General features: G+C 43.3%; 1 protein-coding gene and 1 long non-coding RNA gene across 49 annotated transcripts in view; both read right to left on the reverse strand.

The window, feature by feature from the left end:
- The window catches only part of LOC118397635 (juxtaposed with another zinc finger protein 1), a 39277-nt gene extending 23931 nt beyond the window's left edge, over window positions 1–15346 (reverse strand). For all 48 annotated transcript variants that reach the window (XM_052469793.1, XM_052469799.1, XM_052469798.1 and 45 more), the window contains exon 1: window positions 14082–15346. In XM_052469793.1, coding sequence (XP_052325753.1) covers window positions 14082–14196 — 115 coding nt within the window. In that variant the 5' untranslated portion in view covers window positions 14197–15346. The remainder of the gene's footprint in view (window positions 1–14081) is intronic.
- On the reverse strand, window positions 8657–14075 carry LOC127909269 (uncharacterized). The gene is made up of 3 exons (XR_008070528.1): window positions 13346–14075; window positions 13198–13271; window positions 8657–13160 (listed from the first exon to the last, which is right to left on the reverse strand). It is a non-coding gene; the product is annotated as an uncharacterized LOC127909269 (long non-coding RNA).
- Window positions 15347–27581: the final 12235 nt, after the last annotated feature.

The following is a 27581-nucleotide window of genomic DNA, read 5'->3' on the forward strand; positions in this document are numbered from 1 at the left end:
GTTAAAAACACTAAATAACCGTATTATCCAAACAAACAAATCAATCAGATTGTTACAGAAATTAAAACACCAAATACAGACTCAGTGTCTACCAATTGGCTATAGAAAAAAGGTAGACACTTTTGGGTTGCCATTATGTCTATGTAGTCACTGTATGACAGGGGAGGTAGACACAGAGATGCACCTTTTCCTCTACTGTGAGAAATACTCCCAAATTAAATAAGAAAATATCTCAATCAATTCCCAACTTCTGTACATTTACTAATGACAAATAATTATTCTGGGTGAGGGAGAAACTGGAAATATTACTGCTAGATATGTATAAGGTTTCCATAGCCTGAGGATCATTCGGCAAAAAATCATGCAAGGCTTTCTCTATAGAAACAGGACATGTTTGTCCTCTAGAAATAGAAGGCAAATTGTGCAAGCTACTTTTCTGTCTGTTATAGATTATGGGGATATTATCTACATGCATGCTACGGCATCAACACTTAAATGGCTGGATGCTACTTATCATTGCGCACTTAGGTTTATTACAGGTGCTAGGTACAGAACTCACCACTGTGTTTTATATCAAAATGTGGGTTGGACTTCGCTGTCCGTGAGATGAGAACAACATGCTCTCGTGTTTGTCTATAAAGCACTTCTGAATAAACAACCTTCTTATTTATCATCTCTCATCAATAATAGAATTAGAATTCCTAAAACCAGGTTTCAAGCATGGATTACACTTGAGGCCCATGCGATTTCCACAGAGTTGGGTATGGCTGCCTTTTCCTGTTACGCTCCTTGCCTATGGAATAGCCTGCAGACTAAACTTAAACCTGAGACTCTTGTCCCCCTGTCGCCCATTTTAAATATTTATTGGAGGATTTTTATTTTTGTATGGCTTGTAACTGTTTTGGGTAATGCAAGTTCTTGTGCTGTTTGGGGAATAACCTGTTAGGGGAATAACCTGTCAGTGGAATAACCTGTCAGGGGAATAACCTGTCAGGGGAATAACCTGTCAGGGGAATAACTTGTTAGGGGAATAACCTGTTAGTGGAATAACCTGTTAGTGGAATAACCTGTTAGGGAAATAACCTGTTAGGGAAATAACCTGTTAGGGAAATAACCTGTTAGGGAAATAACCTGTCAGGGAAATAACCTGTCAGGGAAATAACTTGTTATGGAAATAACCTGTTAGTGGAATAACCTGTTAGTGGAATAACCTGTTAGTGGAATAACCTGTTAGTGGAATAACCTGTTAGTGGAATAACCTGTTAGTGGAATAACCTGTTAGTGGAATAACCTGTTAGGGGAATAACCTGTTAGGGGAATAACCTGTTAGGGAAATAACCTGTTAGGGAAATAACCTGTTAGGGAAATAACCTGTTAGGGGAATAACCTGTTAGGGAAATAACCTGTTAGGGAAATAACCTGTTTGGGGAAATAACCTGTTAGGGAAATAACCTGTTAGGGGAATAACCTGTCAGGGGAATAACTTGTTAGGGAAATAACCTGTTAGGGGAATAACCTGTTAGGGGAATAACCTGTTAGGGAAATAACCTGTGTATCAATACACCCAGTGACTAGAACAGACATTGAGCATGGTCAGTTATTAATAATACACTTTGGATGGTGTATCAATACACCCAGTGACTACAAATATACAGGCACCCTTATTAAATTAGATGCCGGAGAGAAAGGAAACCGCTCAGGGATTTCACCACAAAGCCAATGGTGTTTTTAAACAGTTATAGAGTTTAATGGCTGTGATAGGAGATAACTGTGGATGGATCAACAACACTGTAGTTACTCCACAATACTAACATAAAGGACAGAGTGAAAGAAGGATATTCCAAAACATGCATCCTGTTTGCTATAAGGCACAGAAGTAATGAATGTGTGTATGTAATTATGGTTGTGCGTATAATGGCTCACAGATGTATTACATCCAAAGCCATTACAGACCAGAGCTAAAATATCTCTGTGCCATATTTAACAGCCTCCGTGTGTGTGTGTGTGTGCGTGTGCGTGTGCGTGTGTGTTTGGTCTTGGCCTTAGTAGCACTTTGGCTTCAGACTTTCACACCTCGTAATTGAGAATGAATGCATTCTATCTTGCATTTCCTCTCTCCCTCACACACATGAGGTGGTCCACTGAGGTGGTCTTAATTAGCTTTTTACTGACGTACTTCAATCATTCTACCTAGATCCAGAAACCAGAACACTTAACTTAGACTACATACAGTCTCAGAGAGAGGACTGAATGTGTGTGTGTATATGAGAGAGAGAGAGAGAGGCTGGTGACCTTGTAAAAGGACAAAAAGCCAGGCTCAGCCAATGAGAATGAGTTTCTCCACAAAAGGGCTTTCTTACAGAAAGCTTGTTCAGTTTCATCAGCTGTCCGGGTGGCTGTTCTCAGACGATCCCGCAGGTGAAGAAGCCAGATGTGGTTACACATGGTTTGCAATTGTGAGGCCAGTTGGCGTACTGCCAAATTTTCAAAAACGACACTGGAGGAGACTTATGGTAGAGAAATTATCATTCAATTTTCTGGCAACAGCTCTGGTGGACATTCCCGCAGTCAGCATGCCAATTGCACGCTCCCTCAAAACTTGAGACATCTATGACATTGTGTTGTGTGACAAAACTGCATATTTTATAATGACCTTTTATTGTCTCTAGTACAAGGTGCACCTGTGTAATGATCATGCTGTTTAATCAGCTTCTTGATATGCCACACCTGTCAGGTGGATGGATTATTTTGACAAAGGAGACATGCTCACTAACATGGATGTAAACAAATTGTGCATAAAATTTGAGAGAAATAAGCTTTTTGTGTGTATGGAACATTTCTGGGATCTTTTATTTCAGCTCATGAAACCAACACTTTACAGGTTGCGTTTATATTCTTGTTCAGTATAGTTAGCATTCTATTGATGAATTATATGTCCCAAAAAATTTGCGTAAACACAGTGAATATAATGTAGACTTAACTGTTAGGGTAACTTAGGGTAAACTGCCACTGGGGGTAACACGCCCCCTGCCTTTACTTCTCACAGAAACCATTTAATGTCACCATACCCCACCCCCACACAAATATACTCCAAATTAAAAAAAAAAAAAACATTTCTTAACTCTATTTCTTGAACTGCATTGTTGGTTAAGGGAATTTAAGTAAGCTCTGTATTCGGCGCATGTGACAAACAACATTTTATTTGATTTTCCCTGGTTGCCACTACTCTAAAAATGTCATAATTCTCATCACAATTTTTTACATAACCAAAAAATATTGAGGTAGGGTGGCCTTTTACTAATTACCTGGCAAGTTACGAATTACCTACAATTGGGCCGTGTTACATTTATCCCCACTCTCCTATATACACTCACGGTGTATTGCGAAGCGGTAACTTGCCGCTGCTAAAAAGTCTGGCTTGAAAATGTGCAGTTCCGGAATATTTAGGAGTTGAGAAATAAATAAAGTAGGAAGGAAAGCTTGGATTCCCCCATTTTAACAAAGGCCATTAAAACGTCTGCTTTCCCTGCGATTGCAAGAATTGTTGTGCATTGACTTGTCAGAATGCAGTTTTCCCTCCGTATTGCACTCGTAACTTGAAGAGGAATATTTACCTCTCATAGAACACAAACTAGCTCTCAGTCTCATGTCAGATTTCAGACGTTCATCCATGTTTCTCAAAATCAAATTTCAAAGTGTTTTAAGGTTAGGCATTAATTCAAATGGTTAAGGTAAGGGTTAAGGTTTGGGATAGGCTTAAAACAAATATCTGAAAACCAACTTTCTATTGCTGGATTCGAACTTGCAACCTTTGGAAGAGGCAAATTCTTACACCCATCCACAACACTCTAGGAAAACCGAAACCTACTTGAAGGTAACAGCGCTCACTGTTGCCTCAAGTGGCTGGTTTCCACATCATCTCCCGATGTCCTCAGACATGGATGGACATCGAATACCGACTTGTATCACACATGACCTGGCTGTAGAACACACAACACCAAGCCTACTAGGTAAATATATAAACTTGTCTAATATGGGGTAGTCAGATTTTTCTATCCATCACTTATTTTGTTTGCAGAGGAAAAGTCAAATGTGGACTGTTCTTGCATCTTCAAAGTACGCTTCAACAGAAATATTTTTTCAAGTTACATATTTTTATGCCGTGGTGCCAAAGATTTTTGCCGTGGCACAGTGCCACAGATAAAATGACTGCAGAGGAAACACTGAGCTCCCCAGTGCCAACCACATACATGTTACTTATTTGGTACATAATGTTGCCGTTACCGTCTCTTATGACCGAAAATAACTTCTGGACATCAAGACTGCGATTACTCACCATGGACTGGTAGAATCCTACTTTTCCATTAAAGAGTCTTGACGAGCCCGACGCGAACGATATACTGCTTTCTCGGGAACAGGCCCATATCCCCGTCATTTGCGTGACGAGGAGGCGGAGAAAAAGCGGCCAAAGGGCAGGCTGCCCTCTGAGAATTCGTAGGCGATCGAATAAACCCCCAATTCCCTCCATTTTGCTAGCAAACGTGCAATCTTTGGAGAATAAAATCGATGACCTACGCGCAAGATTAAACTACCAAAAGGGACATTCAAAACTGTAATATCTTATGCTTCACAGAGTCGTGGCTGAACAACGACATCATCAACATACAGCTGGTTGGTTATACGCTGTACCGGCAGGACAGAACAGCGGTGTCTGGTAAGACAAGGGGCGGCGGACTATGTATTTTTGTAAATAACAGCTGGTGCACGATATCTAAGGAAGTCTCGAGCTATTGCTCGCCTGAGGTGGAGTATCTCATGAAAAGCTGTAGACCACACTATCTGATGTTTCAGTATGGTTAGCATGTAGCTAGCATACAACAGACACTTAACCCTAATTGCTCCTGTAAGTCGCTCTGTATAAGTGTCTGCTAAATGACTCAAATGTAAATGTTTCAGTATGGTTAGCATTTAGCTAGCATACGTACAGTTGAAGTCGGAAGTTTACATACACTTTAGGTTGAAGTAATTAAACTCGTTTTCAACCACTCCACAAATTTATTTTTCAATTTTATTTTTTTATTTTTATTTTACCCCCTTTTTCTCCCCAATTTTGTGGTATCCAATTGTTAGTCGCTACAACTCCTGTACGGGCTCGGGAGAGACGAAGGTTGAAAGTCATGCGTCCTCCGATACACAACCCAACCCAACTGCTTCTTAACACAGCGCGCATCCAACCCGGAAGCCAGCCGCACCAATGTGTCGGAGGAAACACTGTGCACCTAGCAACCTTGGTTGGCGCGAACTGCGCCCGGCCAACCACAGGAGTCGCTGGTGCACGATGAGGCAAGGATATCCCTACCGGCCAAGCACTCCCTAACCCGGACGACGCTATGCTAATTGTGCATCGCCCCACGGACCTCCCGGTCGCGGCCGGTTCCACAAATTTCTTGTTAACAAACTATAGTTTTGGTAAGTCGGTGAGGACATCTACCTTTTTCACGACACAAGTAATTTGTCCAAAAATCGTTTACAGAAAGATTATCTCACTTATAATTCACTGTATCATAATTGCAGTGGATCAGAAGTGTACATACACTAAATTGACTGAGCCTTTAAACAGCTTGGAAAATTCCAGAAAATTGTGTCATGGCTTTAGAAGCTTCTGATAGGCTAATTGACATCATTTGAGTCGATTGGAGGTGTTCCTGTGGATGTATTTCATTATTCTATTATTCTGACATGTCACAATCTTAACTGACCTAAGACAGGGAATTTTTACTCTGATTAAATGTCAGGAATTGTGAAAAACTGAGAAAAACTTTAAATACAGGGCACATTTGAAAAAGAGACCTAGGTTTTTCCTGTTAAAATAAAAGTACAAAAATAATTTGAATAATAAAGTATGTCAAGCAGAGATGGAAGAGGAAGTGAGACACCCCACTCACGGTTTATTTCTGGTTTAATGAAAGTCAGTGACTTAAGTAGAACATTCCCAGTTGCTATTAAATTGGTGTCTATGGGAGAGACACCCAGTTAAGTAGACCGGAACTGACCTTTTTTTGTAAAGGTAAATGGCCTGAATTAATTATATGCATTTGTTCGCCATCTTTGTGTCAAGGTACCCAATGCTAACAATATACTGCAGTATGTTTAATTACAGTTAACATGTAGCTAGCCTAGAACAATGCTTACCAATATCTTGAGGGGGGGATTATGTAAACCAGGTGCTGAGAAGGAGAGCAATAAATGTTCCCCAACTTTATGGCTTCCGTTCACCTAGCTGGACAGGAAGCAACTACACTCCTGATACCACCACGGTAACAAGAAGGGGTACACACTTAGGGTGAATGCACGCACACACACACACACACACGTCTGTTAGTTCTATCATAACTAATATTTTGTATCATAGCTGTCACACTGGTCTAGTTCTCCCCTAAAGACAGTGTGTGTGACTATATGGGTGTGTGTACCCGACTGTGTATAAGACCAGTAAGTTGGGAGCACAAGGGAGTCATAAATATACTCCAAATTAGCATTTCTGTCATTAAATCAGCTACACATCAAACAGAATTCTACTCATTTCAACACAACATTGCTTTTCTGACCAACAGTCTACTACTGCCTCCTACTGGTCAAAGATAAGGCCATACCAAATCAAATCTTATTGGTCACATACACATATTTAGCAGATGTTATTGCGGGTGTAGTGAAATGCTTGTAAAAAAAACGTTCAGGGCTAATAGTGTAAGAAATAACACACCAAAAAAACAAAATACTGCATGTTGCTACGGAGCTAGATGCAGAGCTGCCATGTCTGTCGGCGCCATCTTCCACCAGTGTGTGTGTGTGTGTGTGTGTGTCTAGCGAGGGTATGTGTGTGTGTGTGTGTGTGTGTGTGTGTGTGTGTGTGTGTGTGTGTGTGTGTGTGTGTGTGTGTCTAGTGGGTGTGTCAAAGTAGGCCAAGAATGCGGGTCTTGTTTTTCAGACTGCTAATTAAGCCACAGAGAGTATTTTAATGTGTTTCTGAAGCAGCAGGCCACCGGATGGAGAGAGGGAAGGGAGAAAAACGAGGAGAATGGGGAAAGAGAGGGAGGGGAGAGGGGGGGTACATCCCTCTATAATTAGACTTCCCAGTGCATGGTGAGGCGCTCTGGCCCTGCGACTTCCGACGGTGTGAGTGTGTATGTATGTGTATCGGGGTGGTGTATTTTCCATTCTTGGATACACTAATTGCCTCTTTACGCCCAGACAGGTAATTTGGAGCATACACACGTTATTCTACCCTCGTGAGGCCCTAAAATATATTTCTATTCAATATCCTATTTTCCCTAACCACTTACCCTAATTCTAACACTAACCCTAACTCCTAAGCTTAAAATAGCCTTTGTCCTCAGAATTCTCCATGTTTTACTATCCTTGTGGGGAATAAGGGGGATTTTAGGTCCCCGCAATCATAGAAAAACCAACCCACTCACACACAAGGACACAGACTCCTTCCGTGTAGTGTCCCACCTCAGCATTGAGGGAGAGAGGAAATGTTAACCAACACACCAGGCATCAACAACAAACACAATCATGGACCCTGTTCAAATACTTATACAGTGCACCCTTCCTACCCTCCTCCCTTCGTGTCCACTCATCTGACACTGACTAGATTGACATGACTGGTTTAGTAAACTATGCTGTAGTGGAGTCATTGCTTTCACATCCAACACACGGTACGTAATCACACCAGACCACATACTCCAAAAATGTAGTTGAGAAAAAAAACACACAACACAGAAAAGGAAGCCCCTCAACTACAGAGAAACACTCCAACGTTGTGAACAGAAACAGCAAATGGTGACATAGTCAGTAAGAGCTCAACAGAACAGTGAGAAGAAGAACAAGGTGCTATACTGACACCTTCTGGACATAGATGGATATGCAGGACCTATACCATCGTTACATTATATTAGCAGAGTCTCGGCTAAACAAGCTTAGCTTACAACATACAGCATTAACAGAGAAAAGTTGTACTGGCAACATTTACCAATTTGGGAAGCACTATTGATAGGTGGTGTGTGTTTCTCTTTCTCTGTTCCCCTCTCCCTCACACACCTCCCCTCCTCTTCCCCCCCCCCCTCAATTCAATGGGCTTTATTGGCATGGGAAACATATGTTTATATTGCTAAAGCAAGTGAAAAAAATAAAAAATAAATAAACATTACACTCACAAAAGTTGCAAAGGAATTAGAGACATTTCAAATGTCATTATGGCTATATACAGTGTTGTAACAAGGTAGAACTGGTGAGAGAGGGGAAGTGGTGGTTTTAGGTGAGAGGCAGGTATCTACTTGTTCAGGTAAAGACAACAGAACACTGGTAGTCTGGCACACAGCTAGACAAGGATGACATCACTACATTCCTCTTCTCTGACTTCACACAGAGAGAGGGACACACAGAGAGGGAAAGACAGAAAGACCTATCTAACTTAGAGACACGATCATAGATGTAGCCTACATACAGGACAGTTATCGCAGACACACTCACCCACACATGCAGGTACACACAGAGTCCTGAGGGCCCCTGAACGTCTGATCATTTCTCCCATATACTTCATGACTATGGTGGGATGGCACTTTGAAAGCAATAATTCTTTAGAGGAGGCACTGTTAATATTGATGGAGTTCCTTTTCAAAACACTGCAACACAACCTTGCATGATGCCACTGAATAAACTCTATCAATGGTACTGTCGTTACAGCGGATGATGAACAGCATACAATTAGATTCTCTGACTCTAGAGGGCAGCGCCGTATCTCTAAATATGGACTTCCTGCTTGCTGCAGCTGAAAGTGTCTGAGTCCTGGGGAAAATCTCAATTGGTTTTCCTCGCCTCTTTTTGGAAAAAAGGTCAAAGGTAATGGAGGAGCAGCGGCGAGAAGATGAAACTAATGCACCTGTATGAAATGAGATTGTCCTCCACTCGCTCGTCATCAGACGGGACTCGAAAGAGTAAGTGACGGCACAGGAGGCAGACATCCTGACGAGACAACTTTAGCAAGCAAATAAACCTCCTCTACCCTCTGTTCTATTGGCGAAAGTAGTCACTAGAGAACAAGCTGGACAAGCTCCAGTTGGAGACTATCCTATCAACGGGACCTGAAGAACTGTAATATTCTATGTTCCTTGGAGTCGTGGCTGAAAAAGGACAAGGATGATATACACTACATGCCCAAAGGTATGTGGACACCTTCAAATTGCTGGATTTGTCCATTTCAGCCACACCCGTTGCTGACAGGTGTATAAAAATCACACACACCGTCATGCAATCTCCATAGACAAACATTGGCAGTATAATGGCCCGTACTAAAGAGCTCAGTGACTTTCAACGTGGCACTGTCATAGGATGCCACCTTTCCAACAAGTCAATTCATCAAATTTCTGCCCTGCTAGAGCTGCCCCTGTAAAGTGTAAGTGCTGTTATTGAGAAGTGGAAATGTCTAGGAGCAAAACGGTTCAGCCGCAAAGTGGCAGGCCACACAAGCTCAATAGAACGGGACCGCAGTGATAAAGTGAGTAAAAATCACCTGTCCTCAGCTGCAACACTCACGACTGTGTTCCAAACTGCCTCTGGAGGCAACGTCAGCAAAAGAACTGTGCGTTGGGAGATTTATGAAGTGGGTTTCCATGGCCGAGCAGCCGCACACAAGCCTAAGATCATCATGCGCAATGCCAAGTGTCGGCTGGAGTGGTGTAAAGCTCACCACCATTGGACTCTGGAGCAGTGGAAACGCATTTTCTGGAGTGATGAACCACGCTTTACCATCTGGCAGTCCGACGGACGAATCTGGGTTTGGTGAATGCCAGCAGAACGCCACCTGCCCGAATGCCATAGTGCCAATTATCTCCCCTGGTTGACAACCAAACCGGGCATATCATCAATCTCCCCTGGTGGACAACCAAACCGGGCATATCATCAATCTCCCCTGGTGGACAACCAAACCGGGCATATCATCAATCTCCCCTGGTGGACAACCAAACCGGGCATATCATCAATCTCCCCTGGTTGACAACCAAACCGGGCATATCATCAATCTCCCCTGGTTGACAACCAAACCGGGCATATCATCAATCTCCCCTGGTTGACAACCAAACCGGGCATATCATCAATCTCCCCTGGTTGACAACCAAACCGGGCATATCATCAATCTCCCCTGGTGGACAACCAGGATATCATCAATCTCCCCTGGTGGACAACCAGGATATCATCAATCTCCCCTGGTGGACAACCAGGATATCATCAATCTCCCCTGGTGGACAACCAGGATATCATCAATCTCCCCTGGTGGACAACCAGGATATCATCAATCTCCCCTGGTGGACAACCAGGATATCATCAATCTCCCCTGGTGGACAACCAGGATATCATCAATCTCCCCTGGTGGACAACCAGGATATCATCAATCTCCCCTGGTGGACAACCAGGATATCATCAATCTCCCCTGGTGGACAACCAGGATATCATCAATCTCCCCTGGTGAACAACCAGGATATCATCAATCTCCCCTGGTGGACAACCAGGATATCATCAATCTCCCCTGGTGGACAACCAGGATATCATCAATCTCCCCTGGTGGACAACCAGGATATCATCAATCTCCCCTGGTGGACAACCAGGATATCATCAATCTCCCCTGGTGGACAACCAGGATATCATCAATCTCCCCTGGTGGACAACCAGGATATCATCAATCTCCCCTGGTGGACAACCAGGATATCAGCAATTAAATGAGTTGTACAGAGAATACTCCTCTTCTGTATTGTAGTTACTGATTGGGTAACAATTGAATGGCGGACAAGCTGCAGGGAAACAGCAGGAGAAGAACCAAAGACAAATAGAAACACACACACTCCTTGCTGGGTGGACAGATCTAATGAGAGTATTGATCTGATGATGTGTTATTAATGGGTCAGTCATTGTAGAGATGCAGCAGTAGGGTCAACTCATTGACCCCACTGATCAGACTGGTGACACTTGTAGACCGTTTTGCATGGCTTATTGGGTTGCACGATGAGTTGATTGTTGACAGCTGTTGCATTTTAGCTAAGCCTAACCCTGACTATTTGCCTAACCCTACCCTCATTCTCCTAACCTGCCACGTTAATTGACCTGCCACCTCTCTTTCGTGTCGTCTGAGATTCCGAAAGATTGGAAAGCTGCTGCGGTTATCCCCCTCTTCAAAGGGGGTGACACTCTAGACCCAAACTGCTACAGACCTGTGGCACCCCCAGTCTCTATGGGGGTGCCACAGCGTTCAAATCTTGGGCCGACTCTCTTCTCTGTATACATCAATGATGTCGCTCTTGCTGCTGGTGAGTCTCTGATCCACCTCTACGCAGACGACACCATTCTGTATACTTCTGGCCCTTCTTTGGACACTGTGTTAACAACCCTCCAGACGAGCTTCAATGCCATACAACTCTCCTTCCGTGGCCTCCAACTGCTCTTAAATACAAGTAAAACTAAATGTATGCTTTTCAACCGCTCACTGCCTACACCTACCCGCCCGTCCAGCATCACTACTCTGGACAGTTCTGACTTAGAATATGTGGACAACTACAATTACCTAGATGTCTGGTTAGACTGTAAACTCTCCTTCCTGACTCACATCAAACATCTCCAATCCAAAGTTAAATCTAGAATTGGCTTCCTATTTCGCAACAAAGCATCCTTCACTCATGCTGCCAAACATACCCTTGTAAAACTGAAAATCCTACCGAGCCTCGACTTTGGCGATGTCATTTACAAAATAGCCTCCAATACCCTACTCAATAAATTGAATGCAGTGTATTACAGTGCCATCCGTTTTATCACCAAAGCCCCATATACTACCCACCACTGCGACCTGTACGCTCTCGTTGGCTGGCCCTCGCTTCATACTCGTCGCCAAACCAACTGGCTCCAGGTCATCTACAAGACCCTGCTAGGTAAAGTCCGCCCTCATCTCAGCTCACTGGGCACCATAGCAGCACCCACCTGTAGCACGCACTCCAGCAGGTATATCACTCTGGTCACCCCAAAACCAATTCCTCCTTTGGCCACCTCTCCTTCCAGTTCTCTGTTGCCAATGACTGGAACGAACTACAAAAATCTTTGAAACTGGAAACTTATCTCCCTCAATAGCTTTAAGCACCAGCTGTCAGAGCAGCTCACAGATTACTGCACCTGTACATACATTATAATTTAGCCCAAATAACTACCTCTTCCCATACTGTATTTATTTTGCTACTTTGCACATTATTCCACTGCAAATCTACCATTCCAGTGTTTTACTTCGCCACCATGGCTTTTTTTGCCTTTACCTCCCTTATCTCACCTCATTTGTTCACATTGTATATAGACTTATTTTTCAATTGTATTATCTGACTGTATGTTTGTTTTACTCCATGTGTAACTCTGTGTTGTTGTATGTGTCAAACTGCTTTGCTTTATCTTGGCCAGGTCGCAATTGTAAATGAGAACTTGTTCTCAACTTGCCTACCTGGTTAAATAAAGGTGAAATAAAAAAATTGTCCTAACCCTACCCGCATTCTCCTAACCTGCCACAATAATTGTCCTAACCCTACCCTCATTCTCCTAACCTTCCATGTTAATTGTCCTAACCCTACCCTCATTCTCCTAACCTTCCATGTTAATTGTCCTAACCCTACCCTCATTCTCCTAACCTGCCCCATTATTGTCCTAACCTGCTATGTAAACATTAAACTGACATGTGGTGCACCTGGCTATAGCTGGTCTAACCAATAATGGAGCGCTGATGTTACACCCCATCCCTGTTGATCCACCAGCTTATTTTGCAACACCCACTTTCAGACACCAAGTCTACAGTTAACCAAACATTGTACCGTTTCGTTGTTGCTGGCAAAAATACATATAGAAAGCGCAAAGAACTTTGCGGCCACAAGTATCTTAACATTTTAGTTGACAACAAAATAATTTTATCAACTTTGACTTGCAAAGATACCTGATATGTAGGCTACTATACTAAACTAGAAAGATACCTGATATGTAGGCTACTATACTAAACTAGAAAGATACCTGATATGTAGGCTACTATACTACACTAGAAAGATACCTGATATGTAGGCTACTATACTAAACTAGAAAGATACCTGATATGTAGGCTACTATACTACACTAGAAAGATACCTGATATGTAGGCTACTATACTAAACTAGAAAGATACCTGATATGTAGGCTACTATACTAAACTAGAAAGATACCTGATATGTAGGCTACTATACTAAACTAGAAAGATACCTGATATGTAGGCTACTATACTACACTAGAAAGATACCTGATATGTAGGCTGCTATACTACACTAGAAAGATACCCAATATGTAGGCTGCTATACTACACTAGAAAGATACCTGATATGTAGGCTACTATACTACACTAGAAAGATACCTGATATGTAGGCTACTATACTACACTAGAAAGATACCTGATATGTAGGCTGCTATACTACACTAGAAAGATACCCAATATGTAGGCTACTATACTACACTAGAAAGATACCTGATATGTAGGCTACTATACTAAACTAGCGGTTTTGGTCATCTATGTGTGACTGGGTCCAATCAATTAACTATCATTTACACCTACATCATTTTTTAATACATTTCCAAGGTAAGAACGTCTGTGCACATCGGGTGAGAATGTCGAGAGTAAATTCCCCTATTCTTATCCACAAGCAGTGGTCCGCTGCATTGCAACACGGGCCTAAACGTAAACACAGCGACCAATGCAAAACCTCTGCCTGACTAGACACGGCTAGCTTAGCCACCTATGATAACGTTAGCTTTATAAATAGCTACACAATAATACAAAACTAAACTCATCCGAGGGAAAACTTGGTTTCCCCATTTTTATTCTGGACACAAAGATACCTAATACATTTATTTGCAGCGAGCCGAATCGGAAAATGTAAAGGGCAGGCATTCCGCATAGCGGAATGAAATGGAACCGTGTTCTTCGAGCCTAGCATTAGCCTAGCTAGCTATGCAACCTCTCCTCTCCCTCTGTGACTCACCGATGTGATTGTCCTCGATGTGGACGATTAGCTCGGCCAGAGACTCGAACTGTAGCCCACAACCCCCGAACCTGCAGGAGTTGGAGAAGAAAGACGCGGCGGCGATGCCTGTCATGGTTGCTGGCTAGTGCATTCACTGGGAGTTCGGTAGCCGGGGCGGTGCGAGGCGGGCTTCGGGTCCGGGGAAGGAGCGGGCAGAGCGGGGAGCAGTGTAGCAGACACCGGGCAGCCAGGCAGGACACAACAGCAGCTGGGGGAGCTGGAGGGACTGTGGGGGTAGAAGAGGGAGGGACGACGGCCTTACGTCATGTGTTTACCTGTTGATTGTGTGAATGTATGTAAATGTTCCAGCGGGGAAGACTTTGCATTCCTCTCCAAAAATGCATTAACAAGGTTGTTGACTCACTAACGACTTGGGTGCTGTATGTCATGGAATAAATAATGGGTGGTAGGAATGAATAGCCTGGCTGTTGGATTCAGGTTTATTAAGCTACAATGTTATGAATATGTTGTAGGCCTATCCTATTAATACATGTATAGATAAATGTAATGACACACACACATAGGCTTATAATATATGAATGAATCACTAGAATATCCATACCAGCTAGCCTAATAGTATACAGTACCGCAACTGAGGCAACACTGTAGGTACGAACCACTAACCAGTCCTTCTTTTCTAAGGCAGACCTGGTTTAATTCAAACTCATATCACAACTACATATATAGTCCTACTCTGCAAAGCACGAGCAATAACATTGACCCAGGGCTAGAGAGAGAAAAAGAGATTGGCCTCAGGTCAAATCACCAGAGGGTCAGATTAACTCAACAATTTATTATAGGCTACATGTACTAGATTAGAATAGTCTGATTAGGATAAATTATATTAAGTCTTTACCATCTCACCCTTAGATTAAAGGTTCAGTGTGGAGCCTTAATGTCACCACAAATACAACCACATACATAACAATATGTCTGGGTTGGCGCCTTGTCTGGTGCCCCCCCTTGGGTTGTGCCGTGGCAGAGATCTTTGTGGGCTATACTCGGCCTTGTCTCAGGATGGTAAATTGGTGGTTGAAGATATCCCTCTAGTGGTGTGGGGGCTGTGCTTTGGCAAAGTGGGTGGGGTTATATCCTTCCTATTTGGCCCTGTCTGGGGAGATCATCGGATGGGGCCACAGTGTCTCCTGACCCCTCCTGTCTCAGCCTCCAATATTTATGCTGCAGTAGTTTATGTGTCGGGGGGCTAGGGTAAGTTTGTTATATCTGGAGTACTTCTCCTGTCTTATCCGGTGTCCTGTGTGAATTTAAGTATGCTCTCTCTAATTCTCTCTTTCTTTCTCTCTCTCGGAGGACCTGAGCCCTAGGACCACCTGGCATGATGACTCCCTGCTGTCCCCAGTCCACCTGGCCGTGCTGCTGCTCCAGTTTCAACTGTTCTGCCTGCGGCTATGGAATCCTGACCTGTTCACCGGACATGCTACCTGTCCCAGACCTGCTGTTTTCAAATCTGTAGAGACAGCAGGAGTGGTAGAGATACTCTTAATGATCATCTATGAAAAGCTAACTGACATTTACTCCTGAGGTGCTGACTTGCTGCACCCTCGACAACTACTGTGATTATTGTTATTTGACCATGCTGGTCATTTATGAACATTTGAACATATTGGCCATGTTCTGTTATAATCTCCACCCGGCACAGCCAGAAGAGGACTGGCCACGCCTCATAGCCTGGTTCCTCTCTAGGTTTCTTCCTAGGTTGGCCTTTCTAGGGAGTTGTTCCTAGCCACCGTGCTTCTACACCTGCATTGCTTGCTGTTTGGGGTTTTAGGCTGGGTGTCTGTACAGCACTTTGAGATATCAGCTGATGTACGAAGGGCTATATAAATATATTTGATTTGATTTGAATAGTGTGTGTGTGTTTGTGTGTGAAAGCATTAGAGGGATGTTACAGTAATGAAAGCATCAGAGTATTGACTAAGGTATCAATTATATCCATATGTTTAATGATTAATGTTCCTCCATTATAAGCCTAAATGCAATAGAGTAGTGAGCTATGTGTGTTTGTGTGTGTGTGTGTGTCTGTGTGTGGGTTTGTTTGTGTGTGTGTGTCTGTGAGCATGTGTTGGTTAGAGAGAGGGGAGAATGTCCATTAAATCATAGAGCTTGACCAACCAGGCCAGTGATCGATGGTTAATCGACCGTTAAACTGGGAGTCATAAACCACTGACCAGTGACTTCAGTCAACATCCCAAGGAACAGGGAACACAGCCACACATTTTCCAGGCTGCTCTCTGACCAATCAAGCATGTGAACACACACACAAACACACAGACAAGCACACTACAATGCGCACAAACAACACACCAGGCACTTGCAGTCACCAGTGGTGGAAACTACCGAAGCACAAATACTTTAAAGTACTACTTTAGGGATGGTATACATACTTTACTATTTATATTTTTTGACAACTTTGACTTTTACTCCACTACATTCCCAAACAATATAATGTACTTTTTACTCCATACATTTTCCCTGACGCCCAAAATTACTCGTTACATTTAGAATGGTTAGCAGGACAGGACAATGGTCCAATTCACACACTTATCAAGAGAACATCCCTGGTCATCCCTACTGCCTCTGATCTAGTTAACTCACTAAACAGAGAACATCCCTGGTCATCCCTACTGCCTCTGATCTGGCGGACTCACTAAACAGAGAACATCCCTGGTCATCCCTAATGCCTCTGATCTAGTGAACTCACTAAACAGAGAACATCCCTGGTCATCCCTACTGCCTCTGATCTGGCAGACTCACTAAATAGAGAACATCCCTGATCATCCCTACTGCCTCTGATCTGGCGGACTCACTAAACAGAGAACATCCCTGGTCATCCCTACTGCCTCTGATCTGGGAGACTCACTAAACAGAGAACATCCCTGGTCATTCCTAGCCACCGTGCTTCTACACCTGCATTGCTTGCTGTTTGGGGTTTTAGGCTGGGTTTCTGTACAGCACTTTGAGATATCAGCTGATGTACGAAGGGCTATATAAATACATTTGATTTGATTTGATCCCTACTGCCTCTGATCTGGGAGACTCACTAAACACAAAGGCTTCTTTTGTAAATGATGTCTGAGTGTTGGAGTGTGCCCTTGGCTATCCGTAAAAAAAATCTGGTTTGCATAATACAAGGAATGTGAAATAATTGTACTTTTGATACATAAGTATATTTTAACAATTACATTTACTTTTGATACTGAAGTATATTTAAAACCAAATACTTTAAGATTTTTACTGGATGTCATTTTCTATTAAGGTATCTTTACTTTTACTCAAGTATGACAATTGGGTACTTTTCCCAGCACTGACAGTCACGGACTATGACATCACTGTAACACACACGCACATACATACATACACACACTGAATCACACAGATGTTCCATCACACACACACACACACACACACCACACACACACACACACATCTACACAACCCCTCCTACATAAACATAGTGATATGGAGCACAGCCACACAGGCAGCTGTATTCCACACAGCCAACACATGGCTCACATCAGAGTTGTGTCAGTGACGCACAACCCTTAACACCATTGAGTAAATGTGAAATGCTATAATCTGTTGTTCTGGAGGGAGAGAGAAAAAGAGAGAGAAAGGGAGAGACAGATGGAGAGAGAGAGAGGTAAAGACAGAGAGAGAATGAGAGAGAGAGAGAGGAGAGAACAACTCAGCGAGAGACAGAGGGAAAAGAGAAAGACAGGGCAGTTTCAGTTTATGGCATGATCAGTGTATTTAGTCTATTAGGCCAGTGGCTGTGAACCCAGATTACAGTGGAGTTGGATAGATTATTACCGGGTAGGTTGGATTATCGCCGACAGATTTCGAGGCCCATTTAATTTTTTATTTTACCTTTATTTAACCAGGCAAGTCAGTTAAGAACACATTCTTATTTTCAATGATGGCCTGGGAACAGTGGGTTAACTGCCTGTTCAGGGGCAGAACGACAGATTTGTACCTTGTCAGCTCGGGGGTTTGAACTCGCAACCTTCCGGTTACTAGTCCAACGCTCTAACCACTAGGCCAAGGACCAGACAGAGGAGTCAGATAAGGCATTAGAGGAGCAAAGACACTTGCACACCAACACACACCAACACCCACATACACACACACCAACACTAGTGCTCAGCGATTAGTGCTTTTTGAGGTCGGTTTGGTGTTGGGTTCTATTTTTTAAATTTTATTACATTAAACATGCAATATGTAACTTTTTGGGCAACCGACCAAATTCACATAGAAATGTCAGTTTTAGAGCTGTCATACTCATTGAAAGATTCAGATTCAGATTGTTTAATAGTCACATGTACAGGTTATCTTGTGAGATTGCAGGGTACAGTGAAAATCTTAGGCTTGGAGCTCCAACATGCAGGACTAGTAAAATAAAAAACAATAGAAATAGAACTATATCATAATAACAACAACAGTGATGCATAAATACATGTTCATTGTGGTAAAGTCAGAGTAAAGACTGTCGAGGGGGTGTGGGGGGAATGATCATAGGGGGAGCAGCAGTATGAACATTGAGGGGGTGGGGGGGAATGATCATAGGGGGAGCAGCATTATGAACATTGAGGGGGTGGGGTGGAATGACCATAGGGGAAGCAGCAGCATGAACATTGAGGGGGTGGAGTGGAATGACCATAGGGGGAACAGCAGTATGAATATTGAGGGGGTGGGGTGGAATGACCATAGGGGGAGCAGCAGTATGAACATTGAGGGGGTGGAGTGGAATGACCATAGGGGGAACAGCAGTATGAATATTGAGGGGGTGGGGTGGAATGACCATAGGGGGAGCAGCAGTATGAACATTGAGGGGGTGGGGTGGAATGACCATAGGGGGAGCAGCAGTATGAACATTGAGGGGGTGGAGTGGAATGACCATAGGGGGAACAGCAGTATGAATATTGAGGGGGGGGTGGAATGACCATAGGGGAGCAGCAGTATGAACATTGAGGGGGTGGAGTGGAATGACCATAGGGGGAACAGCAGTATGAATATTGAGGGGGGTGGAATGACCATAGGGGGAGCAGCAGTATGAACATTGAGGGGGTGGAGTGGAATGACCATAGGGGGAGCAGCAGTATGAACATTGAGGGGGTGGAGTGGAATGACCATAGGGGGAGCAGCAATATGAACATTGAAGGGGTGGAGTGGAATGACCATAGGAGGAGCAGGGGTGGGGGGGGAAGACCATAGGGGGAGCAGCAGTATGTACATTGAGGGGGTGGAGTGGAATGACCATAGGGGGAGCAGCAGTATGAACATTGAGGGGGTGGAGTGGAATGACCATAGGGGGAGCAGCAGTATGAACATTGAGGGGGTGGAGTGGAATGACCATAGGGGGAGCAGCCGTATGAACATTGAGGGGTGGAGTGGAATGACCATAGGGGAGTAGCAGTATGAACATTGAGGGGTGGGGGGAATGACCATAGGGGGAGCAGCAGTATGAACATTGAAGGGGTGGAGTGGAATGACCATAGGAGGAGCAGGGGTGGGGGGAATGACCATAGGGGGAGCAGCAGTATGTACATTGAGGGGGTGGAGTGGAATGACCATAGGGGGAGCAGCAGTATGAACATTGAGGGGGTGGAGTGGAATGACCATAGGGGGAGCAGCAGTATGAACATTGAGGGGGTGGAGTGGAATGACCATAGGGGGAGCAGCCGTATGAACATTGAGGGGGTGGAGTGGAATGACCATAGGGGGAGCAGCAGTATGAACATTGAAGGGGTGGAGTGGAATGACCATAGGAGGAGCAGGGGTGGGGGGGGAGGACCATAGGGGGAGCCGCAGTATGTACATTGAGGGGGTGGAGTGGAATGACCATAGGGGGAGCAGCAGTATGAACATTGAGGGGGTGGAGTGGAATGACCATAGGGGGAGCAGCAGTATGAACATTGAGGGGGTGGAGTGGAATGACCATAGGGGGAGTAGCAGTATGCACATTGAGGGGGTGGGGGGGAATGACCATAGGGGGAGCAGCAGTATGAACATTGAGGGGGTGGAGTGGAATGACCATAGGAGGAGCAGGGGTGGGGGGAAGGACCATAGGGGGAGCAGCAGTATGTACATTGAGGGGGTGGAGTGGAATGACCATAGGGGGAGCAGCAGCATGAACATTGAGTGAAATAAAAACTAAAAAGTAATAATATACATATTAATAACTGGAAAAGTGATGAATGTCATTGGCAAGCAAGTCTAAAAAGTGGTAGATCTGTTCTTTGTTCACTTTCTATGCTTCCCTTTCTTAAATTTAGTTTTGCATCTTTTACTTTCGTTTTTTTGTTTACCAGTTTCAAACAACTGAAAGTACAATATTTTTGGTTATGGAAAATATACTCACCACGGTTTAGATGGTACAATGATTCTTTACTCTATACTTGATTGTTTTGTCTCATAAACTGAAATTAGGTGAACTAATAGAACCAGGAAAGGGTCGGCACGATTTTGGCATATTTCCCCTTTAAATGCATTACGAAATAATTACATTGAAATTATTTTAGAGCTTTTTAATAGAAATTCTAAAGCCAGAAATGGTGAACATTCAATTGTCTCTGTCAGGTCCACATTAAGTAGAAATCAATAGAAAAATAGAAAATTATTAAAATATAATATTTCAGTTGTATTTATTACTTAGTTTTCATTTGATTACTTTAGTATTTGTCATTCCTTAAAGTCATAATCTCATGTTTGCTCAGGCAGTAGCATCCAGCCAGTCAGACAATGTTATCTCTGCTCCCCATACTGTACTGTCTTTAGTCATCCTATTTAGCTAGGCTAGCCTGCCTAAGCATGCTGCAGCGCTGTCTGATTAAATAATCTTAATAGTTCTTCAAAGTAGATAAGGCAATACTTTCACAAACTGTCTCTATCCCTCTCGTTATTGTGTTGTGTACATTAATCTATCATGCGGTCTGTGGTCTGTGCGTATCTAATCTAACATAGCAGGCGTAAAAGTGTATCCATCTCTGTATGAGCCGTAAAAAAAAACAGGTGCAATGGATTATGGTCATTGTTGTTGATTACCACGTTTATGTGCTGAACTAGGTTATCTAAAGTTCTACAGCTGCACCATCGAGAGCATCCTGACCGGTTGCATCACCACCTGGTATGGCAACTGCTCGGCATCCGAGGTGCTACAGAGGGTAGTGTGTACAGCCCAGTACATCACTGGGGCCAAGCTTCCTGCCATCCAGGACCTATATACTATACTCAGAGGAAGGTCCAAAAAACTGTCAAAGACTCCAGTCACCCAAGTCATAGACTGTTCTCTCTGCTACCGCACGACAAACAGTACCGGAACGACAAGTCTAGGTCCAAAAGGCTCCTTAACAGCTTCTACACCCAAATATGAATCAAATGGCCATCCGGACTATTTGCATTTGATTTTAATATTTGCTTAATTAACGAAAAATACAACTCCACATAGTTCATGACTTGATTTATCTTGTGAATGATTTGATTTCTCTTTAGAGAAACGGCGAATTGAGCTCACCAAAATATGAAAGCCCATTCTCGCCACCCCCAATAACGATAAAAATGTTTATACTATCTCAACATTTGGAGATATGCAAGACAATATTTTTAGATTTGAAATTTTGTCTTGCATGATACTAAAAATGTTGAGGTACTAAGTACAAATATTTTTACAGTAGAACATACAGTTGAAGTCAGAAGTTTACATACAATTTAGCCAAACCCAGTTTTTCACAATTCCTGACATTTAATCCTAGTAAAAATTCCCTGTCGTATGTTAGTTAGATCACCACTTTATTTTAAGAATGTGAAACGTCAGAATAATAGTAGAGAATGATTTATTTCAGCTTCTATTTCTTTCATCACATTCCCAGTGGGTCAGAAGTTTACATACACTCAATTAGTATTTGGTAGCATTGTCTTGAAATTGTTTAACTTTGGTCAAACATTTCGAGTAGCCTTCCACAATCTTCCCGCAATAAGCTGGGTGAATTTTGACCTATTCCTCCTGACATAACAATGGTCATTATGGCCAAACAGTTCTATTTTGTTTCATCAGACCAGATGACATTTCTCCAAAAAGTACAATCTTTGGCCCCATGTGCAGTTGCAAACCGTAGTCTGGCTCTTTAATGACGGTTTTGGAGTAGTGGCTTCTTCCTTGCTGAGCAGCCTTTCAGGCTATGTCAATAGAATACTTGATTTACTGTGGACATAGATAATTTTGTACCCGTTTCCTCCAGCATCTTCACAAGGTCCTTTGCTGTTGTTCTGGGATTGATTTGCACTTTTCGCACAAAAGTACGTTCATCTCTAGGAGACAGACCGCGTCTCCTTCCTGAGCAGTATGATGGCTGCGTGGTCCCATGGTGTTTATACTTGCGTACTTGTCACGGCTGTTGAAAGAAGAGAACCAAAGTGCAGCGTGGTACGAATTCATGATTATTTATTCAAACTGAATAAAAAATAACGTGGAACAAACCGAAACAGTTCTGTCTGGTGCAAACAGAAAACAACTACCCACAAAACACAGGGTAAAAGCTGCCTAAGTATGATTCCCAATCAGAGACAACAATAGACAGCTGCCTCTGATTGAGAACCACACCCGGCCAAAAACATAGAAATAAAGAAACTAGACTGCCCACCCTAGTCACACCCTGGCCTAACCAAAATAGAGAATAAAAGCCTCTCTATGGCCAGGGCGTGACAGTACTATTGTTTGTATAGATGAACGTGGTACCTTCAGGCGTTTGGAAATTGCTACCAAGGATGAACCAGACTTGTGGAGGTCTACAATTTTTTTTCTGAGGTCTTGGCTGATTTCTTTTGATTTCCCATGATGTCAAGCAAAGAGGCACTGCGTTTGAAGGGAGGCCTTGAAATACATCCACAGGTACACCTCCAATTGACTCAAATTGTGTCAATTAGTCTGTCAGATGCTTCTAAAGCCATTACATAATTTTCTGGAATTTTCCAAGCTGTTTAAAGGCACAGTCAACTTAGTGTTTGTAAACTTCTGACCCACTGGAATTGTGATACAGTGAATTATAAGCGAAATAATCTGTCTGTAAGCAATTGTTGGAAAAATGACTTGTGTCATGCACAAAGTAGATGTCTTAACCGACTTGCCAAAACTATAGTTTGTTAACAAGAAATGTGTGGAGTGGTTGAAAAACGAGTTTTAATGACTCCAACTAAAGTGTATGTAAACTTCCGACTTCAACTTGTACATATCCGACTTGTACGTATAGGATATGTTTCTTAATTTGTAGCATTATGTGGTGATTTCCATCTGTCTATGTTGCAGAGATCAGCACATCAGGGCCGCCTGCAAACGTGTGGCAAGCTGGCATAGGCCCAAACACTTTTGATTCGGTTTGATAAAAAATAGGGGCACAAAAGCATTGAAAATAGAGATAAAGTACAGTAGTTTAGACAGATTTGCCTCATGATCTGTCAACTTGTGCACAATTAATCTGTGCTTCAGTCTGATCACCTGTAGCCTACCACATCTGCAGGTAGACTAGAGAAGCCTGTGCCCTCTGAACCCCTCTGGCCAGGGGAAACGAAGCAGTAACTTCATGTATTTATACCCTAAAATATGCCTATTTATTTGTGTTTAGAGAAAATGTGAATGTAATGAAGTGGTTTATATTTAGGGCCTCCTGAGTGGCACAGCGGTCTAAGGCACTTCATCGCAGTGCTTGAGGCGTCACTACAGACAAGGGTTTGAACCATGGCTGTGTCACAGCCGGCCATGACGGGAGATCCATGAGGCGGCATACAATTGGCCCAGTGTCGTCTAGGTTAGGTGAAGGTTTGTCCGGCCGAGATTTCCTTGTCCTATAGTGCTCCAGTGACTCCTTGTGGTGGGCTGGGCACCTGCAAGCTGACCTCGGTCGCCAGCTGGACAGTATTTCCTCTGACACATTGCTGCAGTTGGCTTGTGGGTTAAGCAAGCAGTGTGTCAAGAAGCAGTGCGGCTTGGCAGGGTCGTGTTTTGGAAGACCCATGGCTCTCAACCTTTGCCTCTCCCGAGTCCGTAGGAGAGTTGCAGCAATGGGACAAGACTGTAACTACCAATTGTATATCACGGAAAAGGGGTAAAAGTACCAACAAAAATGGTTTTGTTTATATAAACTTTGGGTGGCTAGGCTACCTTGACCTTATCAATCCAAAATGATTGACTGGAATGAATCAATTAACACAACAGTGATTGCATACTGTGTGCGTAACTTTCTTAATTACAGGTGCAAAGGCCTAAACAATGCAACTCATTCCTGTTAGTTCTATTGTCCAATCACAGTTGTTGTCTATTTTTTTTTTTGGACCGTATGACTTGATTTCGAAAAAATCATAGCCCACATAAAACTTAGCCCAAACGATTTAATAGCTGATTTATTACTATGTTATACCCTCCAACTAGGGTCCGGAGTTTTACCTAGTTATGTTAGCCCAGTGGTTCTCCAACCTCTCCTCGGGGAGACCCCCAGACGTTTCACAATGTTGTTTTAGCCCTGAACTAGTTCACCTGATTCACCTAATCAAGGGCTTGATAATTAGGTGTGGTCGTTCTGTAATACACCGTCTGGGGGTCCACAAGGACAGGTTTCAGAACCACTTGGTTAGCCAACCAAACCAGGAAAAACTCTGGGCCCCAGGAAAACACCCTTGCCCCCTGTCTGTACAACACATTGCATGGAACTATGAAATGTGAGATGACGTATCCATATCTGTTTATTGAAATAGCCCCCCCACATCTTGGACGTGTGGTGACACCTCTGACATCACACAATATGAAGAATTGAATATCCCATTAGTATGCTCTACTACAGTATCTCGAAATATTGACTTACTATCTCAAAATCTTTAGATCGCATTGAAGAAAAAATATATATAATAATTGGGGCGGGACTGGGCATCCAAAAAAAGAAAAACAACTAAATGTAATTGAAGTAATTGAACAGATGCCAGTCAATTAGTTGTTTAATAACTCCCACAAAAATGTTGGTTAACCGCTGAGCACTAACCAAAAAACACACACACTCCAACACACATTGTAAATACTGAACATTAGTTCATGACCATATGTAAACACACCTGCCAGTCCTTTCATCCTATCACCAACCACCATCCCTTGTCCATCCCCTTCCATCATACACACCCCTGTCCACAGTCAGGGACCCACCTGTCCACAGTCAGGGACCCACCTGCCCACAGTCAGGGACCCACCTGTCCACAATCAAGGACACATCTGTCCCCAGTCAGGGACACACTTGTCCACAGTCAGGGACCCACCTGTCCACAGTCAGGGACCCACCTGCCCACAGTCAGGGTTACCACCTGTCCACAATCAAGGACACATCTGTCCCCAGTCAGGGACACACCTGTCCACAATCAGGGACACACCTGTCCCCAGTCAGGGATACACCTGTCCACAATCATGGACATACCTGTCCACAATCAGGGACACACCTGTCCCCAGTCAGGGATACACCTGTCCCCAGTCAGGGACACACCTGTCCACAATCAGGGACACACCTGTCCCCAGTCAGGGACACACCTGTCCACATTCAGGGACACACCTGTCCCCAGTCAGGGACACACCTGTCCCCAGTCAGGGACACACCTGTCCACGGTCGGGGTGGCAGATCATGCCTTTCAGTTTGCATGTGTTTATTGCAAGACCTTTATCTCTTGAAACTTTTACTTTGTATTTTATTTATTTATTGATTCATATGATAATTTAATAGAGAACATTTCATGTTATTATCTGATATATATGTGTGATATGCATCTATTTTACTCATTATTAAACCTATGTTTCTCCACTGTAGTATTCCTAATGATATGTTGTATTTATTAATGATTACATTTATATGTATCTGGTTTACCTTATGAAATACTACCAAGTATGTTTTATTTCCTTGTTTTCCCAGTTCACCATCCTGCAATATCCTTTCATGATTCAAACTACAGTAATAAAATGGGCACCAGCCCATTCAACTGTAATCCTCCTATCTGTTTTAATGGACACAACACCATGACAGCCCCAACTCTAACCAGCATCAGTCACATCAAGATACAGTCCTTTATTCAAACCACAACTCTAACCAGTTTTTACAACACCCATCTGCACAAACTCACACACATTATAGTCAATCTCTTCTGTACATTAGGCCAGAGCTCTGACCCAGGTGAATAGGGATCAGTAACCTGTCTCTGTTTGTCCTGTCTCCCTCACACATCTACAGGCAGGGTGACGCAGGGCCCACAGCAGGCGTCTAGGGGCAATAAAAAGATGTTAAAAGGCTGGCTGAAGATGGCAGATAGTAATGGCGGATAATAACGGCGGAGTTATAGCTGTGGCTCTAACGGCAGTGGTGGCTATGTCCCGAATAGCACCATATTCAACGGCAGCCCTAAGGATCCTGGTCAAAAGTAGTGCACTATAAAGAGAATAGGGTGCCATTTGGGATTGAACCAGTGTCTGCTCTCAGCCATCCGCGGAGTCTCACTGTCTGCCTGAATAGTTATTACAACAAGAGAACTATTTCTCTTCTCCCTCTATATTTTTGTATTTCTTTACTCTGTCTGTCATTGCCTTTCTCGTTCTCTCCATCTCTTGTTCTGTGTATCTTGGTCTCTCTCACTCTGAGTCATGTACGAACGTGCACAATCACACACACACACACACAATGTTTTCTTGACCTGCCCACAGAGTGACATGGACGTCCACAGCTAGCTTGACATGTCAGTGTGTGTAATGTGATGTGAACACACCCCTCCTGAACACAACAGAATCTCAGTGATTCAGTTCCATATGAGGAAGAGCAGCTCCAGAATGCGGCCCTGTGCCGTAATCACTACTTCCTGTTTTCATGGTTGCCTGGTAACCACTAGGCCTATTAGTATATCTGATGTTGGTTGGAGGTGAGTCAGAGGGTTTAGTTTGGTTTTACACTTTGCCAACATCAACCACACAACCATATTAATAAAGCCTCTCAGAATAGCAGTGTTGATCTAAGATCAGTTTAGCCTTTTAGATCACAATTAATAAGATTGCATGGACTGGGATGAACTGATCCTAGATCAGCACTCATATGAGAAATGTTACGAATACATGTCCAAATCACACAGTCTAACGGCCATTGGTGGAAGAAGGTGAGGACCAAGATGCAGCGTGGTACGTGTTCATCATTTTAATGGTAAAGCTGAACACTATACAACAAGCAACAAAAGAACAACCGAAACAGCTCTGTCAGGTGTGAAACACACTAAACAGAAAATAACTACCCACACCACACAGGTGGGAAAAGGCTACCTAAGTATGGTTCTCAATCAGAGACAACGATAGACAGCTGCCTCTGATTGAGAACCACACCCGGCCAAACAACACAGAAATCCAAAACATAGAAAATGAACATAGAATGCCCACCCTAGTCA

Source organism: Oncorhynchus keta, chromosome 19 (assembly GCF_023373465.1).
Source record: "Oncorhynchus keta strain PuntledgeMale-10-30-2019 chromosome 19, Oket_V2, whole genome shotgun sequence".
In the NCBI taxonomy this organism is placed as follows: domain Eukaryota; kingdom Metazoa; phylum Chordata; class Actinopteri; order Salmoniformes; family Salmonidae; genus Oncorhynchus; species Oncorhynchus keta.